General features: G+C 39.9%; 1 protein-coding gene across 1 annotated transcript in view; it reads right to left on the bottom strand.

Moving 5' to 3' along the window:
- LOC132407489 (fibrinogen C domain-containing protein 1-like) overlaps window positions 1-15,717 on the bottom strand; it is a 40,226-nt gene that overhangs the window by 14,930 nt on the left and 9,579 nt on the right. The window contains exons 2-4 of the mRNA XM_059994104.1: window positions 10,899-11,363; window positions 8,670-8,826; window positions 3,278-3,414 (exon numbers count right to left, since the gene is read on the bottom strand). Coding sequence (XP_059850087.1) covers window positions 3,278-3,414; window positions 8,670-8,826; window positions 10,899-11,363 — 759 coding nt within the window. The remainder of the gene's footprint in view (window positions 1-3,277; window positions 3,415-8,669; window positions 8,827-10,898; window positions 11,364-15,717) is intronic.

Here is a 15,717-nt window from a genome sequence, read left to right as displayed (position 1 = left end):
CACATGAGGATTCTTAAGGTACTTAATGATTTTGTGGGGCTCCTATCCCTGCAGGTGCCACTATGTTCATATTCCTGCTCATTTTGATTTCTACGATTTGTGTCCTCACAAGTCATAGAAATGAAAAGAAACCTGGTTTTTGCATTAGCGTTGTCTACGCATGAAAGATGGATTTTACAGAAGAGACGAAGGAAAAGAATACACAGGTTTGAAGTGTGGTGATGAAGGACATCACTGAAGATCAAACTGATATAGATCAAACCAACCATCCAGTCCTCAGCCAATAAATTTAACTTCCTTTGGGGGCCAAGCAAATGAAAAAATAGAGAAGGTAATCGTGTTTGATAAAGTAAGATGAGAAAGGAGAAAGGTAACAGATAAGATGCAAGTATAGAATCAAAGTCGCCACAGGTCTGTCTCTACAACTGGTTCCGTATTCTCATAGTATTAGCTAAAGAGAACTAATCCATGAAGTCAAAAGAAGTTAATACCAGCTTAATGCCATCTGGTAATTGCAATAGGTAATATGACTCCAGATCACTACCTTCTCAAGCATTATGTATACTGTATAGGTTTTGTACGAAGCAAACAGCGATGTGTTAAGAAAAATGGGAGGTCTAGTGGAGGTCTTTTAGTATAAGGAGGCCCACAGGTAAATCTTTGAACTCAGAGTATGGATCAGCTCTTAAAATTATAGTACTATTACAATCACAGAAATGTGTTTGACAGAAAGGCAGGTTAAAGTTCCAGGGTATATAAGTTTCAGATGTGGCAGAGGGTGGAAGAGTTACACTAGTGATCAGAAAGAAAATACCAGCACTTGGAGTAGATATACAAATACTATGCTGGAAAAACTCAGTGGGTCAGGCAAAACACAGTGATTAAGTTTGCAGATGACAGAAAATAGTGGTGTTGTAGAAAGGGAGGAAGGATGCCCATAACATCATATAGATCAGATGGAAAATTGAGGGTAAGTGTTGGTAGGTGGAAGTTCTTCTTGACAAGTGTGAGGTGATATATTTTGGGGTCAAATTGTGGCAGGGCACACAAATTAAAAGGTCAAGTCAGTTAGTGTGTTGTCTGTCTATGGAATTGGATCTCCCAGGAGAACCCCCGGGGCAATGGTCAGGTAATACTGACGTTTAATAAATAAATTAGATTTTTCTTCCATCTATAAACAATGTTCTAAGATGTAGTATGTTAACAAATTGAGAAATATGTTTAATATTGGGTGGTGGGGTTGAAATATGTTTCTACCAAAGGAGGTGTGAGGCACTCGTTCCCTCCAGTAGCCTACAGGCCACCCTGGGGCAAGATGTTGCACCTGCTTAGCCCCCCCCCTCACCCCCGATCAGGGCCACATGAAGTCATGGGAGCAGGTGGTGGATGGTCGTATGTGCATATCACAAGTCCTGGTTATGTGACCACTGATACAATCTCTGAAGTATTGATAATGGCTGGGGTCACCTGTCTTGCAACATTGCCCAGAAGGCAGCAATGGCAAACCATTTCTGTGGAAACATTTGCCAAGAACAGTCATGGTCATGGAAAGAGCGTGATGCCTACGTCAGATGACACAGCACATAAAGAATGAATATAAAGAAGATGTTTCACTTATGAAGAATGCCAAATTTAAGGCAACAAAGATTAATTTACCAGTGATAAATCTGTTTGGAGGTTTAGGATTGGGAATGCCTATCACAAGTAGTTAAAGTGAACAGTATAACGCCATTTAGGATTAAATTATAAAAGTAAATGAAGGAGAAAGGAATGGAAGAATGTTTTTTGTAGTTCAATGTAAAAAGAGGCTCATATGGAGAATTAATAGACCAAATGGCCTGTTTCATTGCTGTGAGCTCAGTATTACATTTCAAGCTGCTGATTAATAGATCTCATTGCTCTGAATTGAGGCTCAACCATTATTAAAGCAATGGCACTAAGAGCAATCCATTCCAAATGAAATCCAGGCCAACCAAGCAGGACAAATTAGAGAACAACAATCTAAAATGTAAAAGGTAAAATCAAATTGTCTGGGCTTGGTGAATCAGATGCTGACATTCAGTGGACAGATTTGGATCACTAAGGACCATCATGCCTGAAATAGTTTGGAATATGAGGCTTAGAAATTTTAATAGTGATGATATAATTTTAGTTTGTGAGCATATAATCAGATTGTGATTGAGGAAATAAAATAGAAGAGTGGAGAATTAGATAAAATGTGAAGATGAAATTGGACTGAGTGAGAGAATAAAATAGTATTTGGGAGACAGAATGAAGTAATATGGGAAACATAATTGAATAGACTGTAAAATAGAATTGAATAGGAACTAAACTATAGAATTGAGGAACTAAAATGGAATAGATTATCAGCATGATTGAAAGTATGTGGAACTAGAATAAAATAAAATGTTACATTCTGGGATGTCCAATGCAAGTGGAAATCATAAAGTAAATGGCAGGATCTTTCAGAGTACAAGTCTGCAGCTCTCTCAAAGTGGAAACACAAGTGGAAATGGTGTATGGCATCAGCTGGAGCATTGAATTGGGAAGCTGTTTTAAACATTGGTGAGACCATTTTTGGAGTATTGTGTGCAGTTCTGGTCATCGCATTAGAGGAAAGCTTTCGAGAGGGTGTAGAAGTTCACCAGGATGTTGCCTGGTTCAGAGTATACTAGCTAAAAGGAGTGGTTGAACAAACATGGACTGGTTTCTCTGTTGGGTCAAAGTCTGAAGGGAGATCTGAGGGATGTTTATAAAATTATGAGAGGTGTAATGGTTCCATTTAATATCAGATAATGTATACAGCATCTTTATTTCCAGGATGGAAGTGAGATACTAGATGGGATAGCTTTACAGTGAGAGTAAGAAAGTTTAAAGGAGATGTGCTAAGCAGGATTTTACACAGAGTGGTGGTCTACCAGGGATTGGTGGAAGCAGATAAGATAGTGACATTTGAGAGGAATTTAGATAAGCAAATGAGCATGCAGGGGATGAAGGGATATGTATAATAAGCAGGCAGATGGGATTAATTTAATATGGCATCATGGTCAACACAGACATCTTGAGTCAAAGTACCTGCTCCTATGCTGTATCTTCTAGATTCTAAAATTGAGTTATATTGTATGACTTGGTGGAATGGATTAGGAGAACGAACATTTCAGAAATATGATAAAATGGGTTGAATGATGTGAGGGAATGAAATTGGATGTGGGACATGAGATGGAGTTCCACAAAAAAAAGATTTCTATCATTTTTCAGTTGCCGATTGGCTACTTACTGTCCAGCCTCCACCAGCCACCGTCATGTCACACGAGACCTGAAATCCTGCTGGATAATGGGTAGGAAAAACAGAATATATTCCATCTTCCTTATGCCCCCTCAAGAAGATATCATAACAGTCTTTGGGGCGAGGGTCTGCAAGGGATTTCCAAAGAAAAAAAGAGAGGGTTTAGATAACCTGCAATTTTTTATCACAGAAATGAAAAGTCATGCAGCACAGAAGCAGTTCCCTTCTCACCACATTTCCATTATCAAGTACATATTAATCCCACTTACAATACTAGAATTGTAGCTTTCTATCCCTGGCAGTTCAAGTGTCTGTCTAGATACTTCTTTAATATTGTGAGAGTGCCTGCCTTCACCACCCATTCAAGCTGGGTGTTCTAATTCTATCATCAGTTTGTTCCTCCTAAACTCTAACCTGTATATTTAGAAATAGAGAAATGTATCCCAAAGTTAGATAACCTATCTGTTTACATCACAAATTGAATACCCCTGTCAGGCTCCTCCCACCCTAGCCTCTTTACCTCAGGGAAAACAAACCCAACCAGTCCAGTCTCCTCATATCCAATATATTGCTTCACAGACAACATCCTACTGAATCTCCTCTGCATTCCTCTGGCAACCAGAAATGTGCAAGGCACTCCATTTATGGCCTGAATCGTGCATTGTAAACCTCTACCATAACCTCTTGGTTCTTAAATTCTATGGTACAGCTAGTGAAGGAAAGTGTCCCTTATGCTTTCTTCACACTTTCTCTCTCTGTACTGCCACCTGCAGTGATCCTTGGACTCATATATCAAGGTCCCTCAATACTCCATATTGCCCTACCAATCTTACAATGACAATGATTATTAACAAACAAAGAGATGGAAGAAAGAACTTTCACTTGTGAAGAATCTTTCACAGCCTCAAGATATACAGAAGATGTTACTGTGTTGATGTAAAAAAAAATGGCAGGCATTTTGATCATTCTGATGATTACTGAATAATAAACATGAGAAAGTCTGCATACGCATACGCTGGAAATCCAAAGCAACACACACAAAATGTTAGAGGAACTCAATAGGTCAGGCAGCATCTATGGAAATGAATAACAGCTGACATTTCAGGCCGAGATACATTTTCAGCACTGGAGAGTAAGGGGGAAGACGCCAGAATTAAAAAATAAGTGGGGGAGGATAGCTAGAAGGTGATAGGTGAAGCCAGGTGGGTAGGAAAGGTAAAGGGCTGGAGAGGAAGGAATCTGATAGGAGAGGAGAATGGACCATAAGGGAAAGAGGAAGGGACCCTGGGGGAGGTGATAGGCAGGTGAGAAGAGGTAAGAGGCCAGAGTGGGAATAGAAGAAGAGGAGAGAGGGGAGTAAAAAATATTTTTACCAGAAGGAGACATCAATATTCATGGCAGGTTGGAGGCTACCCAGATGGAGTATAAGGTGTTGCTCCTCCACCCTGAAGGTGGCCTCATCTTGACACAAGAGGAGGCCATAGACCAACATATGGGAATGTGAATCGGAATTAAAGTGTTTGGCCACCAGGGAGTTCCGCTTTTGGCAGCTGGAACAGAGGTACAGAGATTACTGAATAATCTGATTTGTTAGTGCTTTACAAAACATTATAAAACAGCAATAGCATAGAAACTGCTGTTTCAGGCATTTATAGACTTCCTATCACCCCTCCTCATCTAATCCCTTTAATAAAAAGCTATATTTTCTCCCTTGTGCTTTTTTAGCTGAATCTTGCCTAAGCCAACCCTTGTGATACCTAGTTTCACATTCACACTGCTCTCTGGAGAAAGAAGTTCCTTGTGAATTCCCTGCAGCATTAGTTAGTATCTTGTGGACCCTAGTCAGGTACTGTTTGCAACTGAAATATTTTCTTTACATCTATGCTGTTAAACATGAAAATTCCCAACAGTCTCTTCTCAAGAGGAAAAGGACCCTGTCACTTCTTTCATTAAGTGAATTCTTTGAGTTCTGATAACATTCTAGTAGTTAGTTTTATCCATCTCCAGTGTCCCTATATGACTTTTATAACACGTATACCGGAACTGTTATATAATACTCCAAGAATAACCTCAATGAGTTTCCATATAATTTATCTGCTTTTCAATTCTGTTTCTTGAGAAATAAATTTTAACGTGTTGCTTGTTTCTTTCGATGGCCAAGTCTGCATCCTTTTAGTGAAATTTATCCTGTAAACACACTGTACCTTAACCCACATCCACATTAATATCTGAGCAAGACATGGCTTCCGTGTCTTGACTTCACCTGAACTTATATTGAAGCTCATTTCTCAACTCAAAGACTGACTTATCTTCATGTATTTGTTGTCGCTCTCCTCAGTACTCACCACACCTCTAACTTTCTGCCATTGGAAATTATTGATGTTTCTGAATACAAGTTAGATTTGTAAAAGGCAGCCTATCCCTGTGAAAGAACACTTCTATCATGGGAGTTATTACTTTTAAGTTCCACACTGTTTTTCGATTTTGTACCCAGCTTGATATCAATTTTGCGACTTATTCCCTAACTCTACATGTCAGAACTAATTCAAGTTGACGTACAGTAAAAATGTTGTCTCAGAGTATATAATGTTCTGCGAGTGTCTGCCTGGATAGTGTATTTGGATCTCTGAATGGGGTTCAACCCACTACTCACTGACACAGAGGTCATCTCTCCCACCCCACCTCCTCCCTCCCACTGTACCTGAAGTATGTTGAAGAACTTTGAGTGCACTGAAAGTAGTTAAGATTATGAACTGCCTTGTTATAAATGAAGACAGATGGCTCCAGACTTTGGCTTTAAATACAGATTCTGAGACACTTTTTGCTTAAAATACATTTCTGCAATTATCACCTTTAAAAGGGAATACTCCTGCTCCTCACAAATCATCCACACTGCACTGCATGAATAGGATGTTTCTGAAATGTAAATGCAGTGCTTTCAATGGCAATTTAAAATCCAGAGAAGAACAAACCAAATTATTCCTAATCAATTCTAATCCTTTCTTTTATGTCAGACTTAACCTTGTATATATGATCACACAGAAAGTGGTCATTAGCTCTTCATGTCTGTGCTGGCTCCCATTCTCCCTCTTTTACTTCTCTTTACCAACAAAACTTATTCTCTCTCACACATGCTCACCATCCATTCCTCAGGTTGCAGGAGTAATACCTCATATTCCATCTGGATAGCCTCCAACCTTATGGCATGAACATCAACTTCTCCTTCTGGTAATTTCTCCCTCTTCTCCCTGTTTTCTTTTTCATTCTAATTCTCCCTCTCCTCTCTTACCCATTCTCTTCTCCTCAGCTACCCATCATCTCCCTCTGGTGACCTTCCTCCTTCCCATTTTTCCATGGTTACTATCGTCTCCTATCAGATTCCTTCTTCTTCAGCCCTTCATCTTTTCCACCTATCACCTGCCAGCTTCTCACTTCATTCATCCTCCCCCATCCACCCCTACCTTCCCCTTTACCTGGTTTCACTGTCCACCTGCCAGCTTGTACTCCTTCTGTTCCCCTCACCTTCTTATTCTGGCTTCATTCCCCTTCCTTTCCAGTCCTGATTGACAGCCTTGGCCCAGAACATCAACCATTTATTCCAGTTCATAGATGCTGCCTGACCTGCTGAGTTACTCCAGCATTTTGTGTGTGTTGCTCTCATTTTCCTTTGGTTCTTTCCTCTTGACCATGCTTTCAGATAACCTGAAATTACCTTCCTAAATCTTTGTCTTCTTTTAAAAGCTTCTAAATATCTACCATTTTGACCAAGTATGTAGAATACCTGCCTTTATAACAACTTACATGGCACAGTATCATCTTTGTTTCATTTTTACTATATTCATTGTGATCTATACATTCAAATGTTGCTTTTGCTTATCTAAGGTTGATGGACAAAAAATATTTAAAAATTCAATGGATTTGTCACATATGATTTCTCTTTTATGTCCATATTGCCTCCCGAAATAATAATTTACAGCATTTCCCCCTATTTTTGATGACTTTCTCCCTCTTGTTAAATTGTGGGGATACATTTTATATCTTCCAATCCATGCAACAAGGTTCCACATGTTAACTAGAGCTCATGATACAGTGTATATTGGATGTTATATGGTGGTAAGGACTGAGGATTGGTTAATAGAGAGAAATCAGAGGGTAAGAATAAACAGGTTATTTTTGGGGTTGGAAGGCTGTAACTAGTAGGTTGCCACATGAGTCAGTGCTGGACCAAATGCTCGCGATATATATGATTTGAAGTAGAGTATCAAGTATAACACACTCAAATTTGCTGATGTTATAAAATTAGTTGATTGTGTGTACTGTAAGGATGCAGGGAGTCTTCATGAGATATAGACAGGCTAACTGAAAATAATGTGGAAAATTATAATGTTAACCACTTCGATAGAAAAGCTAGAAAGACAGGGGTGAAGAAATGTAAGGTTCGGAATGACAGGTGAACTTGTATGTGAATCATTGTTATAGACCGATTACTGGAAAGATATGGTTGTCGTAACACAGAGATTAAGCAAACTGAGCCTGCACTCTCTGGAGTTTAGAAGAATGAGAAATGAACTCACTGAAGCATACAAAATTGTTAAGTGGCTTGGTAGGATATGTGTAGAATTGATGTTTCCTCTTCAGAAGTCACAGTCTCAAAGCAAGGGTTTTGTTTTTTGGAAAGAGGAATAGTAATTTCTTTACTCAAAAGGTGATGAAACTTTGAAATTCACTAACCAAATGGAACGTGGAAGCTAGTCCTCAGGATTAAGATAATTTTTTGGATATTATGGGAATCAAAGAATGTGAAAATTATCTAGGAAAATACTGCTGATGTAAAGGACTAGCCATAATTTTATTGAACGCTGAAACAGGTACAAGGGAGCTGAATGACCTGCTCATTCATCTGAAGCAGGTTAATGCTTACTATGCTAATACTGGAGAAGAGATGTACTATGAAACAGATAACCAACAGTGTATCCACCTTTAGCGCATTTGAAAGATCCCATGGCATTATTTTAAAACCAAGCTTTTCTCAAGTTATGGTTAATATTCATCACTTAATTTCATTAAAATAGCTATTTGATTATCACCACATTGTTGCTCATGGTTTCTTGATGGGAATAATTTGGATGCCACAGGTTTTAATCATGCAACAATGACTGCAGCTGTTTTGAAGTAAGATGCTTTGCAATATCACAAGATTATGAATGGGTCAATGGAAAGACAGTTAATGTGCTGATTTATTAATTCCTTTCTCTCTTTCTGTCAGATTTGGAGAAACATGGATTGGAAGAGTTGCACAAAAGTAGGGTGGAATGATTAACAGATAAGGCAGAATGATCGGGGTACCAGCACAAATAAAGGTGAGGACATTAATCATACTTACCACTTGGGCAATGCTTGGGGCGATGTTTGGTTGGTCCTTTCACTAGATTCGCCTTCACATGGGGTTTTAAGGCTCCTTGTTCTCTCTGGAGAGAATCCAATGCATCACTCATTGACCCTACGACTTTAACCAAGTTAACCTGACTCTCTGAGAGCAGCTATGGGGAAGAGAAATAGTACAATAAAACGATTTAGATATTGACAACACTTGTTGGCTGTATTCCTAAAGGAGTCTTGGAATATCCTGACACTAATGGCACTCCTCACTCTCTGACAGGCCCTATTTTCTAACACCAGTCATAGAACACTATTACTCCTCACCATCCCACATCTCTATTTTTATCATAATTAATAGCTTTTGCTGCATTTATAAGTACTGGAGACCCAAGGGTATCAGGATATCTGTAATTCTACAGAAAACTTCCCTCATGCCAACAGCATCCTCTGTTGGTGCAATATTGATGAAAACAGTGGTGTTCTTTTTGATTATTGCATGGTGTTGAATTGCACTGTACCTCCTCAGAAGATGAATAAGTTCACCATTGCCATCCTGAGGAGGACAATTAATGGAAATTTGAACTGAGCAACCACAGAAACAAATGCTTACGAGAACAAGTTGGGCACTGGTTTCCTGCTTTATGTCACTTGTGAATTCCCAAAATCTTTCCACCATTTAAAGTCAAGAATATGATGCCAAAACGTCTACACACTCACGAAGCTCAAAGGCATTCAAGACGAAGTTGTCTTCTTGTCCATCCCCTAAATATTCACGTTCTTCATGTTCAACATATCCTGTTTGTGTGGTGTGTCCCATCTACAAGTTTGTAGACAACGTAAAGAATTGCCAAAGTTTTTCTTTTCTACAACATCTTCCATACCTAAAACTTACCACCCCAGGGAAACAAGGTTAACAACAGATGGGATGCCATTGGGGTCCCACCATGCGAAATTTTAATGGAAACCATAATTGGATCAAAATTGTGTGTGCACCCTTAACTCCTGGTGGAGTTGTCGTGTCGCTGTCCTGACACCGATCTTTTTTGGTGATTGCTCATCTTACGGTGTGTCTCGGGCATCTGAAAACTGGCGGAGCCCATCACTCTCCAGGTACAAGGTCAACTTACAACTAAATTAAACCCAGGCACAGATGGCGAGGGTGCAAAGGAGCTGGCCGGATTCAAACTCGGGACCTCTCGCCCCAAAGTCCAGCGCTGATGCCACTCTGCCACCAGCCAGGTAAAATCCTGGATCAAAATCCTGGATATCAAAATCTAACTGCTCTGAATGAGTACCTACAGAAAAAGACTGCTGTAGTGCACTATCACATGCACACACACACACATATATACATGTGTGAAAACATATATACACACACATCTTGACAGCCTGAATTTGTGCTCAAGTCTCTGCAGTATACCTTCTGAATCAAAAGTAAGAGGGCTAAGCCACTGAGACACCATTGCCTTCAACAGGAAAGAAAGCTGAACTGACTACAAAATGGGCAACAAATTCTCTGCCAACAGAACTATTTATCAAGTGTGATCCTATGACTATGAGTAATGTTCCAGCAATGAAGCTGCTATCATTTCCAATTATTTGGTCATATTAACCTGATTCTGATTTGAATTTGACCCCTTGTTACTGCAGTGAAAACATGGCACTATGTAAACAGAGCCCACAGTGGAAAATAATAGAAATGATTGGAGAAAGTTGTGGGTTTGAAAGTAGTTGTTTGGGCTTTATCCATCTTCTAGCTCTCCCCTAGTCACTTTTCCTGCATCCCTACATTTTTTTCCACTTCAAATATTTGTTCAATTCTGTTTTGAAATGCCTTGTTAAGTCTAGCTTTACCACTCTTTCAAGGAGAGCTTTCTAGGTCATAACAGCAGACTGCAAAACTGCATTCTCTGCATTTTCCCTCTGGTTATTTTTCCTCTAACTGTTTTGGCAGTTTTCTCATTTATTCTATCAAATTATTCTGACTTAAAATCATTCTTCAAATTTACCTGCTGAAAGGATCACAATTCCAGATTTTTCAATCTCTTTATAGTTAAGTGATATAAATGATTAAGGGATATTCTGTGCTCTTAATGTTGCGGAGAACAGCTATGCCAATGGACATAGAAAGTGGGTAGCAATGTCATTGTGTTAAGCCTGACCTGACAGGCTTTAAGGTGAACTGTGAAATGAGCTTCTGAGTCTATGAATGGTGTTGATTTCATTGACTTACCTCAATTAACCTGCCTTGCTCTGACTGGTGTGAATTGAGTTCTTGTCTCAAGCTGCCTTGGCCTTGTTTCAAGGCCTCATATTCCTTTCTCAGCTGGGATGAGAGCCTGGATACTTGATCAGCAACTGTGACCAGCATCGCCATGTCCTGCCCCTCACTCGCCCCCATCTGCTCTCCACGACTGGACACAGCAGTGAGAACAGATGACTGGAGGCTTTCCAAATGGTCCAGGTCACTCTTGTAATCCGGGCAGTTAGGGTCGACAAAGATGTTGATCCTTGACCTGTCAGCCTGGTCAATGGTAACCAGGGCTTGCGTCTTGTCCTGGTTGGTGCTGATGAGAGGTGGTGTGCCCGTGGCCTGGTGGTAATGGTTGAGGAAGAGGAGAGTTCCTGTTACTGCCATGGCCAGTAACACAGCCAGGAAGAGCAGGACCATACAGAGTATGTAGCCACAGCTCAGCTTCTGCAAAAAGGAGAGGTTTCAGTACATTAGGAGTTTCAGGTTGCTGGGACTTGTATGGAAAACAGGATCATTATTGAACCCTTGGAACAAAGGGCCAGAAAGAAACAGTTCTGCCCCTCAAACATATTTGCCATTCATTTAGACCATGGCTGTTCAGTGCCCCAATTCCATTGATCTGCTTCAGTTCCATAACTGAAGTACGCATAAAAAATCATGTTTTTCTATTATTTTCAATGGACCACCCAACGTCAACAATTTCACATGAAGAGATTTATCCACTTCCAATACCTTTTGTTTGAAATACCTTCTGATGCTGCCCCTGAATGGTCGAGCTCTATCTTTATTTTTAAATTCACTTGTTGTGAACTTTCCTATCAGGAATTATGATTTCAGTCCATCTACACCATCGTTAATCATTTCAAGCTCCCTATAGAATGCTGTACTTGAGGGAATGCAAACATTCCCCATGCAAGTAGCCCTCTTAATTTAATTTGGTATATCCTAAATTATTGCAAGCCGCTTTACTAATACGAATATTCACTTTTTTCATTCAGAAGCAGGGGTGCAGTGCTGCTGGAGCTCACCGGAGAGCCGCTCTGGTAACTCTGTCAAAAAGAGTCAAAATAAACAAGCAGGGAATTTAACAAGCAGAAAAAATAAACAAGCGGCCACATATTAAAGAGGGAATTTTATGGAAGCGGGGGTTGGGAAGAGGGGGTGGTGGCTGGTGGCGTAAGTACCACTAATATTAGGATATTTGATCGTTTTTGGTGAAATCCTGGAGCTGTGACTGTTTTTAATTTAGGTATTTGTGAAATTCCTCCTTGCTCAACCTGTTGTCCCAGCGTACCCTGCTGTAGCCTCCAGCCATTTCACAGAACCTCAGTCTCTCTCCAGCACTCGTTTGAGCATTGTTCACCAAGGAAATGAAAGTCTTAGATCTTTTGGAAAGTGGCATGTCACTTGCTGAAGTGGGCCGTAAGGTCAGTAAGAACGAATAAAGCATTCGCACTATAAAGCAGAAAGAAGCTGAAATTCGTGGAAGTGTTAGTGCTGCCCCTACAACGGCAAAAATGGTCTCTCTGGTTCGTGTTAAAGTGCTTGCAAAGGCTGAGAAAGCATTAAGTGTGTGGCTAGAGGACATGTCACAGAAGCAAATCCCTGTTGATGGCAAAATTATGCATGAAAAAACACTTAACCTCTATGAGCACTACTGTGAGGGGGTTGAGGAGAGTGAGAGGAAGGGGTTTAAGGCTGGTGAGGGATGGCTGGCTAGCTATATAATGCGCTACAACCTCAAGAACTTAAAGATCATGGGTGAATCGGTATGGTAGATGTACCAAGTATCCTATTATGGAGCCGATCAAAGTACACACTTGAAGTCTCTCAAAAAAAATTGTTGATCACAAACTATGAAAAGCTCACACTGCTGCTCTAAGTGTTGAAAATACAGCTAGTGAAGATGCTCTTGGAAAATTATGTGACCCTATGAATGCTTTGCTTCTAAAGGCAACTTGTTTAATTTTTCATTCTGCATATTATTTAGCACAGAATGACAGTCCATACGCTGATCAGTTTGGCTTATTGGAACTTCAAAAATAATGGTATTAACATTGGAATTGGACTGCATTCCCGCACTAGTGCTACAGAGATAATTAATCACATAGCCATTAATATGAAAAAGAAAATTTGCCAGCATATCAAGCAGATAAATGGCAAATTTTCTGTTCTCATTGATGAATCAACAAGCCTGAGCATTAAGACCACCGTAATAGTTTATTTGAAATGTGAAAGTGATAAGGAAGGTGATCCCCATTTTATGTTTTTAGATCTAATTGAACTGCCTGATCAGAAAGCTGCAACTATCTCAATAACCATGAGTTTGATGACTCTTACTTGAAACAGAACCTTGTAGCATTTGCTGGTGATGGGGCGAGCGTAATGCTTGGTGTCAAATCTGGTGTTGCTACAATTCTCAAGGAACATTACCCTGATGTGATAATTTGCACTGTCTTAATCACAGATTAGAACTTGCAGTAGGTGAGTCGGTGAGAGGAGTTAATGGAATAACTCATTTTCAATCACTTATGGACAAATTGTACTCTGTTTACAGAAGATCACGTCTAAATCAAAAAGAACTGTCTGAATGTGCCTCTCAACTAGAACAACAAATTTGCAAAATAGGCCGTGCTCTGAGCACCAGGTGGGTAGCTAGCTCGTTTCGAACAGTTTCAGCAGTGTGGCAAAATTATGAAGCAGTGTGTTTTCATTTTGAAAAAGCACTGAAGGATGAAACAAGATCTGGAAGTGACAGAAAAACCTATGAAGGTCTGATGAAAAGACTCTCTTCAGAACAGTTTCTATTGGACTTAGCTCTAATGTATGACACGTTGCATGAACCTGGTTTACTGTCAGAGTGTTTACAGAAATGCACTACTACGATTGTTTTGTTTACAGAAATGCACTACTACGATTGTTTATGCAAACAAACGGATCCAACGGAGCATAAGATCACTGCATGGACTGAAAGAGCAACCTGCTACAAAAACTCCAGAAGCTCAAGAGGCTGTTGAAAAGGGGAAGTTTGGAGAAATTACCTTAACAAGCAACAACAAAATTGTCTCCATTAATTATCTATAGTTTCTTACTAGTCTTATACCTCAGCACCGTATGTTCACAGCAACATCCTTGAAAGGTTCTCAAACTTCTAAACCTCAAAGTATGTATAAATCCCTGCTAAATGAAATGTGTGTCCTTGATAAAGATAACTGGCCTGCTGAAATACCGCCTAATTATGGAGAAGCTGCAATATCATCTCTCTGTTAGAGGTTTAAGCTTTCTTCTTCCTCTGTAAGAAATGCCTTCAGAGATAATGTGGAGGATCATGGACGCTGCATCCCCCAAGATTTATGCCCATTAGTGAGCTGTTCACAAATTATTTTTATTAGTACTGCTGAGTGTGAGAGACGATTCGATCACATGAACTTGTTAATAACAACAACACTCTCAAGAATTCTCATAAAGTATGTATCAACACTTATGTTTGTTAAACTACATGGGCCGCCTCTAGTTCAGTGGAATCCTGAGTCATATGTCACATCATGACTGTGGTACCACAGATCAGAAGATGACACCAGGACAAGAGATGCTTCAGATCCCCGAACGCCTGACCCTTTGTGGAAATTATTGTGAAACTTCTCATTGGTGGCATTTGGTAAGTAGGTAATTACTTCTAAATTGGTAAAATACATGATTATCATCTTTTACTTGTTTGATAATTATATTTTATGATAATTAGTGAGTGCAACCATGCAATATTTTGTCATATTATTAAATTAAGTATTATATGTTTTATTGTACCAGTTATACACTGAAATGTAGTCATAGGCTATAATCTTGTTAATGTCTTAACTATCTCTATATTTCTGTGGAGCTGTAGAATTCATATATTTCTTTCATCTTGGTTTAGTTCTTGACATTATAAGAAGGGTGTGTGTGTGTGTGAGAGAGAGAGAGAGAGAGAGAGGGAGACAGCCAATTTGTGTACCTGCTCATTACATGAATGGGGCAAGGAAGTTGTCCAGTACATGAAATAAGCAGGTACACAAATTGGGTGTGACATGTATATAGAGAGGATATAGGAAATGGCAAGCATTTTGTCAGCTCCAGCACCTAAAAAATTAGCACTGCACCCCTGTCCAGAAGCCTCGTGCTCTCAGGAACTTATTGATACAGCTCTAACACTGACAACTAGTGTGACTGTTCACACCAAGTTAATCCCATCCCCATTTATCATCTGTTACATGTTAGGCACTTTGTACACAGCAAGTTTCCATATGTGATAATGACCAGTTCATCTGTTTCACTAATTTTAGGTGAGACATAAATTATTGTGAGTACAGCAGGAATGTCTGTTTGCAATCATGCCTTTTGACCAAAATAACCACTCGAAAGTGCACACTGGACATAAAATTAACATTTCATCTGAAAGGTGGCGGAAGTTACGGAGAATTATATGTTGGACCTGGAGGCTGGTGGGGTGGTAGGTGAGGACAAGGGGAACCCTATCCCAAGTGGGGTGGCGGGCGGATGGGGTGAGGGCAGATGTGCGGGAAATGGGAGAGATGCATTTGAGAGCAGAGTTGATGGTGGAAGAAGGGAAACCCCTTTGTTTAAAAAAGGAAGACATCACCTTCGTTCTGGAATGAAAAGCCTCGTCCTGAGAGCAGATGTGGCGGAGTCGGAGGAATTGTGAGAAGGGGATAGCATTTTTGCAAGAGACAGGGTGGGAAGAGGAACAGTCCAGGTAGCTGTGAGAGTCTGTAGGCTTATAGTAGATATCAGTAGATAAGCT

Source organism: Hypanus sabinus, chromosome 18, assembly GCF_030144855.1.
Source record: "Hypanus sabinus isolate sHypSab1 chromosome 18, sHypSab1.hap1, whole genome shotgun sequence".
Lineage (NCBI taxonomy): Eukaryota > Metazoa > Chordata > Chondrichthyes > Myliobatiformes > Dasyatidae > Hypanus > Hypanus sabinus.
Note: the sequence above shows the minus strand (reverse complement) of the source record. Positions and strands in the feature narration are given on the sequence as shown.